General features: G+C 23.5%; 1 protein-coding gene across 1 annotated transcript in view; it reads left to right on the top strand.

Annotated features, from left to right (window-relative positions):
- The window catches only part of LOC101498062 (protein NRT1/ PTR FAMILY 6.3), a 7,399-nt gene extending 3,721 nt beyond the window's left edge, over positions 1-3,678 (top strand). Inside the window, exon 5 of the mRNA XM_004516782.4 lies at positions 2,719-3,678. Coding sequence (XP_004516839.2) covers positions 2,719-3,601 — 883 coding nt within the window. The 3' untranslated portion in view covers positions 3,602-3,678. The remainder of the gene's footprint in view (positions 1-2,718) is intronic.
- The last annotated feature ends 5,327 nt before the right edge of the window (positions 3,679-9,005 follow it).

Here is a 9,005-nt window from a genome sequence, read left to right as displayed (position 1 = left end):
ATATATATATATATATATATATATATATATATATATATATATATATATATTACAAGTATTATGATAAATAATCTTTTAATTTATCTATATAAATATTACTATTTTATGTATTAAAATTAATTAAATTAAATTTTTTGATAAATTTATATATTCAATTTCAATTTCAGTAATTAAAATTATAGAAGAAAACATAATTTTTAAAATATATCAAAAAATAAAAATTTAAAATGATAATATTAATTTAAAACATAATCAAACTCATTTATTGTTAACATAACATTTCAATTATTAATAGTTTAATTTCACTCAAAATTTTCAAATAAACTATAGAAATCCCTTATAAAATTGAGTATTATGAGATACATCTGGTTTGGTCACTTGTTTTAACATGTTCATACACGAGCTGAATATATATAGAACTAGAATGAATTTTATGGCTTGGTAGCCTTGTAGGGTAGTGCTGACTCTTATGTTTGCTTTAAGTAGTATACCATTTATTATCATCAGTCGTACCTAGATACGTGTCATTTCCTACGTGCCAAAATATTCTCTACAACGCATTTCCTAGCTATTCGATCTTTAATTGAATGATTCATGTTAAACACATGAACTCTGAAGCATGAATATTTTTTATACATAAATGTTAGTAATTAATTCACTAACACCAACAATTAGCATTTTAACTTATACCACTACACTACAACTTTCAAAATTGAAAATGAGTCTTCTGATATTTGACCGAATCTTTTGGCGTAAGTGTAAGCAACTCATTTCCATCTCATTTATTATTTTCTTTACTTGTTATAACAAGTTACTAGACGACAGTTTATTAAAATAATCAAGAAATAAGGGTGAAAAAGTATAGTACTTTTCTTCTAACTTATAATCACATAGACTTGATGTAAAAATTTATTCTATTGAAAGAAATACAAATAAAAACGGTTAAATAATTATTTTAATTTTTAAATATATACAACGTTGTTATTTTAATTTAATAAAAATTTAAATTAGTTATTAAATTTATTAAAATAGTCATTAAAATATATAATTTATTATTATAAAAATCTTTAAAAAATATAATTTTTCTGTCAAAACAATATGTGACAGTTATAAAGTCAGAGAATAAACTAATTAATATTTTGAATATTTGAAGACTAATTTAGATTTATTTTTGATAACTAATTTAAAATAACGATGTCTTATATTTTCGATAACTAAAATGATAATTTACCTAAATAAAAATAAAAAACTTTATGATTCATTTGAAAATTAACATGTTTTAATGCTATCAAAATAAATTATCAATAATTGAATAACATGTAAATTATAAAGGAGTTTTGATCATATTTTATATTTAAAACCATCAAATTTTTAAATTTTATTTTTTAGGTTTATTTTAAAATAATATTTTTTTGTTATAATTTTAACTTTAATTATAGAAATAATTTATTTTATTACTAAGATGAAAATTAAATAAAAATAAAAAATATATTAAAATACTTAATTTAATTAATTTTAACATATACTATAATAATATTTACATGGACAAATTAAATAATATCATTAGTCAAAATATTCATAATATTTTTATATTTTTTTGTAATAGTGTATAGTTTATCTAAAAATAATATTAAAAAGTTAATATATTTAATTAAAAATTAAAACAAGAACTAATTTTTTAAATAATTTTTTTTATTTATGTTTCATTCAATATTAATAGCATCCACGGGACTCTCTCTCATATGCCTTTTTGAGTTGCTTAAAACCAAAAATAATTTATATATATAAATAGTCGGTTGTAAAACTCAGAGGAATCAGAATCCGTGCGTATAAAGAATCACGAGGTTGAGATCCGCATCAAATGATTTTGAGGCTTCAATATTATTATCGTTCCACAAATTAACACTTTATACTATTTCTCTTGTCACATTAATTTGTCAATCCCTCCCACTGTATTTACCTCCGACACGGACATGGTTTATGATACTTGAATCCTAACCAAGCGTGATATTTAAATCCATTCAAATAAATTATAGACTAATTCAAAATTGTAATTATATAAAATTAAATATTATTAGATATTTTGAGATTTTTTTTAGCCTTGGTGTTCAGATTAGATTTTGAAATTATTTTTTGAAATCGAATCAAATTACATATAATTTTAATATTTATATATTTTTTTATTAGAATAATATATTAGATTTATTTATTAATTTTTATTTTTTTAATAATATTTATTAGTTTAATTTAATATAATATTTTCTATTTCATTTATTTTAAAGATAATTGATAATTATTTTTCAGTAATATTAAATTTTAGTATATGAAATACTATATTTTACATCAAACTTACTATTTTATTGCACTTTTATAATATTAATATTAATGTATTTTTTATAATTGTAATTTCAATATTAAAAAATTGATCTAAATTAAACTGTTTCTAATTGTATTAAATTGAACTTTTTTAAATATATCATCGAAACTGAATCAAACCGTATATAATTTTATCTTTGAATCGGATGAATTTTTACTTCAAAATCATATAGTAATTTTTTGGTTATGGTGTCGACAACGATTTTAAATTATATATCTATTGCAACAAATATTGAATAAAACCCACAATTAGAAAAGTAGATTGCCGACTATTGTGGTTGTTCATACTACAAAATTGTATATTTATTGAATAATTGATTGATTGTTGAATGTGTGGGACAGATTCTTGGACAAGGCTGCAATCAAGGGTCCAAAAAGAGATAATGGTGATGAAATGAACAACGTAGAGAGAAAATGGTATCTATCAACATTAACAGATGTTGAAGAAGTAAAATTGGTGATAAGAATGTTACCAATATGGGCCACAACCATAATGTTTTGGACAGTATATGCTCAAATGACAACATTTTCAGTATCACAAGCAAAGACATTAAACCGTCACATAGGAAAATCATTTAAAATCCCACCAGCATCTTTAACCGCTTTCTTCATTGGTAGCATCCTCTTAACAATTCCAATTTATGACCGTATCATTGTTCCCATAACAAGAAAAATCTTCAACAACCCACAAGGATTAACCCCTTTACAACGCATTGGTGTTGGTTTAGTCTTCTCAATTTTTGCTATGGTGGCAGCAGCACTCACTGAATTAAAGCGTATGAGAGTCACACATTTACATAATTTGACACACAATCCTAATTCGGAGATTCCTATGAGTGTCTTTTGGCTGGTCCCACAATTCTTCTTTGTGGGATCTGGTGAGGCATTTACTTATATAGGACAATTGGACTTTTTCTTAAGGGAATGTCCAAAAGGGATGAAAACTATGAGCACTGGGTTGTTCTTAAGCACATTGTCTTTGGGATTTTTCTTTAGCTCTTTATTGGTGACTGTAGTGCATAGAGTGACAGGTCATCATAAACCTTGGTTAGCAGACAACCTTAATCAGGGGAAACTTTATGACTTCTATTGGCTTTTGGCTTTGTTGAGTGGATTCAATTTGGTCATTTACTTGTTTTGTGCTAAGTGGTATGTGTATAAGGATAAAAGACTTGCTGATGAAGGCATAGAATTAGAGGATTCAGATACAACTTATCATGCTTAGGTTTTTCTTTTCCTTTGTAACAACTTATAATATACACCTTTAAGTTTTAATATAAATGTTACACTTTTTACTAACAATGTGTTATTATTTTCTATAGCAAATATGAAGAAAAAAATAGTATAAGGAGTTATTAAACCTAGGACAAGAGTAAGTGAAACATATTACATGAGAAAGACTATAGATCAATGGTCTCTTGAATTGCATACGAAGACAATCTAACGGGTTAAAAGACCACACATAGTAAGGGGTGGACAAACGGAATATATAGGAAAGCCATGGTCCATGGTGGAATGGATAAACATACAAATTGAACCGTAAATATGTTAATTGAATATGTTACCGTTTTAAGTTAATTTCGTATCAATGTCATTATAACATGAATTAATTTTTTCATAAAATTTAAATACTATGAATTAATTTGTCAATAATTAGTCCATACATAATTACAGTTACTCACAAACTTATCTTTGAGATTACAAAATTTCATTGCCGAATTTTTTTTTGGGAATATGATATTGATGTAGGATAACGTTCACAAGCCACATATCCAGTTACTTTGCCACGTCAAAATATCAAACATCAAATGTTTATTCAGAGACTATTTGATTGATATTTATAATTTTAAGGATGTATTTGTAAAATTCAAGGACTAATTTAACCGATGTTTGCAATTTTAGAGATCAATTTACTTATTTACCCGATAAAGATACATTGATATACGTGGAAAAACAAACATAAATTTAAATTAAATTTAGCATTTTTAATGAAAAAATGCTAAGGAGCCTAACAAAAGTGATCTATACGAGACCACTCGAGACAACCGAAATTTGGAGATGACGGAGGTGAACGGTGGCGAACTTCAAGCACTCTGAACTGCTAAACTCCTCGAAGGTGCCAAATTTGCACCCTATTTATCAAGATCGATGATCATCCACCAACTGGGTACTACATTTCGCGTCGAATTTCTAGCACCAGAATAATCGATGTCTGGCGTTCGACCTTTACTAGATTATAGTAAGGCCCAATAGATGTTGCGAATTGGGTCTAAATCTAGTCCAGAACAAAAATATATGAAAACATGTAATTTGTAAAATTTTCACTTTTCCCTTTTTGCATTCCATCAAATCCTTGACTAACAATATGTTTATTTTGATGTATCAAGTTTGATAAGTTTAAATATGAGAGAGTAAAACAATTAAATTTTAACCATTCAGATATACTTGAGTGGCTATGATTGAAAGTATCACTTGAATCACTAAAAAAATGTCACAAGACTTTTTTGTTTTAATTTTAATCAATTATGATTTAATCAATAGTTAAAATTCATTTATCTCTCACTCTTATTATAAAACTTTATCTTATTTGTTAAATTGTTCGATATGTCCTTTATTCAAAAAATAACATGTTGGTATTGAGAAGTTTCTTTAGTGAATTCCTTTGAATTGTTATACTAAATAGCATTTTAAACGATTTTGTCTGATTACTGAAACAATAATTACAATATAGTTTAGTATACAAACTTCGTTACAAACGTAATATTAAAAAGTTTTTTTCTAAATCGTTTTTAAAGTTTTAATAGATAATTTATCTGACTCTAATAAATCTTCAAGGCCACATACGCTTCACCATTAAAAAAATATTATTAGCTCCTCGTCTCTTAATATCAGTAAATTGAATTTAATAAAGTAAATATATATAATTCAAATTTTATACTAATTTATTCCATTTTTTAATTCATTTTTGTTTTTATTATATAACATAAATTATTCATCTGCATTTATTTGTATAATTGAATATTACGGTGGTAAAAATGTATTTTTTATATATATTTTAAAATGATTTTTTATCAGAGATATACTGTAATTTGTTTCATTTTGAATGGATATTATTCATATGAAATTAATAGTGAAGCGACGTCTTAATACAATAGACTGTAGAACGTGTAATTTTGCAACTTTGGTTATTTGAACCTATTTAGGAAAGATAATGGTGCTTAAATAACGTGACTTGTATAACACATTTTCCATGTAATCAATTTCCTTACATTGTATGATTCTCAAAAAGTCAGAATAAGTGATTTAATAGTAAAAAAAATATTTAATTATGTTTTTAGTTTTTTTTTATTAATTCACAAAATTTATTAAAAGTCGACAACTTTAGTTTTTTTTTTTATCTAAAAAAGTAACAATTTAACATATTATAAATGATGGTACATACAATTTCATAATATGAAATCATCTATGTGCATTAATTATTTATATATTATTAATTAAATTAAAAAATGAAAAATTGATAAAGTTAATATACGATTTAACATCGTTGAATCATATATCACGTTATTTAAAATATATTACATCTTTGTTTTTTAGTTGAAAATTCAAAATGAGAGATGAAAACTTTCATATTTTAAAACTAGGTAGACTTATTTCATGAATTGGTAAAAATAAAGGATTAAAAGTGTAACTAAGCCTATAAAAATTGTCCCAAAATAAATTATCATTTGAATTTTCAATTTTTTTTTCAACTATACTATTTAATTAACATTAATTCTTTAACTTCCAATAAAATATTTTCCACTATAAATTTATAATGCACCAATGTTCAAGAAGGATCATTTAGTAAATGTATTATTTTCTCTTTCATGTAATTACTTTTTTTTATCTGATTAATAACTTCATATAAATGATAAAATTTACTAATTCAACCGTTGATTATGTCAATAATCAACCAAACAAAATTTTATATAAATGTGAAATCTGTAGTTTTATAATTTAACTATCGATATTTATTTATACTTTATAAAAACTTAATATACGTTCATTTGAAATTATATAAAAAAAATATAAAATAAATTTAAAATTTTATAAACTTCGGTGTAGATCTAATCAACACGAACTTTTGATCTGATATTTAAATTAATAAAATTCATTATTTATATTAAATTATCTAGCAAAATATCTATGTGATGCTATTGAATTTTATTATAGAGAATACCCTACAGTATTTAATGTCCAATATAAATGCTATTGATGTCATCTGTCTACAAATAATGTCCAATAATCTAGGCGTGTCAAAATTCAATAATGAATCAATTATTTTTGTTTAAATACTGTAGGGTATTCTCTATAATAAATCAATATATATATATATATATATGATCTTTAAATTAATAGTTAAATATATATTTTTAAAACATATTATTTTCATCAATTATATAATTATAATAAATAAATATTATTTATGAAAAATATCAGTGAAATAAAATTTATTTATTTTAAATTTTTATTATTCATAATATTGAATATTAAATATTTTTACGATAAAATGTAAAAAATTATTATAGTATTTATAAACAACAAAATGATATATTTTTTATAAAATGATCTTTCATAAAATTCAGTAGTCAACAAAAAATATTTACTTTCATAAAAATAATTATTAATTTATTAATCTTTTAAAACAAATATATCAGAATTATTTGATTTATAAATGTTCTATAGATATTCCCTATTATTTAAGAGATGAGCACAAGTTAAAATGACATGCTATGTCGTCTCTCATAATTAACCAAGAGATATGAAAGATTATCTTTTATCATAAACAAATAAGGATGAAGGAATTGGCCAATGAAGAGAAAAACTTAAAATCCTCCCCATTATCTTTTTGTAAAAAGCTCTCTCTTTTAAAAATAAAAAATTAATGCATTCATACAAAAATTGTCTTAATAACGGATTATACGTTAAATTAGTTACTTACTCGTTGATATATGTAAAAATGCAAGCGGTTTTTATAAAAAGGACAGAGAATATCACATAGCAGATAAATAAATTTTGTTTTAATCGAATATTATCTGTATTTTTTATATACTCTCTTTGTGATATAAGTAAATATATATATTCCAAAATATTAAACTACATTTATACATTTTTTTAATCTCATTTTTATTTGTATTGTGAGATGAAGGAAATTCTACTTTGTTCTTTATTATAAAGGTTTATCTATTTTTTCACATATATTACGAAACTATATATAATAGATTTAATGTGTTTATTTTATGTAGAAATTTTTAGAACTAACATTTGTATTTTTTTAGGGAAAAAACATTAAGATATTTAGGTTAATTAATAGAAATTGCATCTATCAAAATATTACAATTCAAAAACGTTAAAATCAAAAACAATATATGTATTTAAATATATTTAACTTAACTTTTCATATACTAAAATAAATCAATAGTGTTAATAAGAGATAATCTCTTCGATCTTAAATGTAAAAGAAAATGAGTAAATAAAAATTAATATATTTAATTATATAAATTAGATCAAATATATTAATTTTTGTGGATTTTTTTATTAAATTTAAGACTATATGAAATATGTGTTGAAAAATAATAATATATGCATGTAGTAATTTGTAATAATATTTACGTTTAAAACCATTTTTTCCATAAATAAGTGATTATATTTAGGATCAAAGGCACTCCATTTGTACCATAATAAATGTCATACAAAGTACAATAAGTGATCCATATATAATGTTAAGACTTTATTATGCAATCTATTCCTCTAAATAGAAGTGACTTTGATTTTAATCTTGTTAAAAAAGTTTCTCAAAATATCCCTCGTAATTTAAATTAAAAAAAAAAAAAAAAAAACTTTTAATATAGGTCTCTTGCAATGACAAAACATGCTTGTTTATGAACAGTAGGTTTAAGAGGAAAAAAAATAGGGATGGGAGGAAGATGGGTTGGTGGGAGGGGTGGGGGTCGTAAGATTAAGATGAGTTATGGGAGAGGGATGTAGTTTTCAGATGAAGTTAAGAATTGTATTATTAATTTGTGGGTTGGATTTGGTGTGTATAATGAGGATGTGGGTTTAGAGGTGGGACGAGGAGGAGATGGACCGGTTTTCATTTATGGGTTATCACCGAACTGTTTCTTCATTTTATTTGAAGGTGAACAACCCTAGTTTTTAAGTCGAAGAAGATAATGATTTTTGGTTTTTGTGACGATTTTTTATAAAAATATTTTTATTTTTATTTTTATTATTTTTTTAATGAGTCACAAAAAATAGTTATTTATGTAACTATGAATGATCCATGTCATCAGTACCATATCACTTATATATAGCGACATAAGTATTCTTTTTTTTATTTTTAAAGTATGGTACGAAAGATTAAATTTAACTTTTTTGAAATTATAAGATATATTTTGGAAAAAACTTTTAGAGTTTAAAATCAAATTGATCCCTTATTTGCAGGGATGATTTGCTTCGTTAAACATGATATTAATTAGAGGATGCATTATAAAAATTATATTTAAAATTATATTAAAAATGTTATTTTTTTCAAGACAATATTTTTTTTGTTTTAAATATGTAAAAGGTCCATACAAAAAGGCGTCATT

This window comes from Cicer arietinum, chromosome 7 (assembly GCF_000331145.2).
Source record: "Cicer arietinum cultivar CDC Frontier isolate Library 1 chromosome 7, Cicar.CDCFrontier_v2.0, whole genome shotgun sequence".
Lineage (NCBI taxonomy): Eukaryota > Viridiplantae > Streptophyta > Magnoliopsida > Fabales > Fabaceae > Cicer > Cicer arietinum.
Note: the sequence above shows the minus strand (reverse complement) of the source record. Positions and strands in the feature narration are given on the sequence as shown.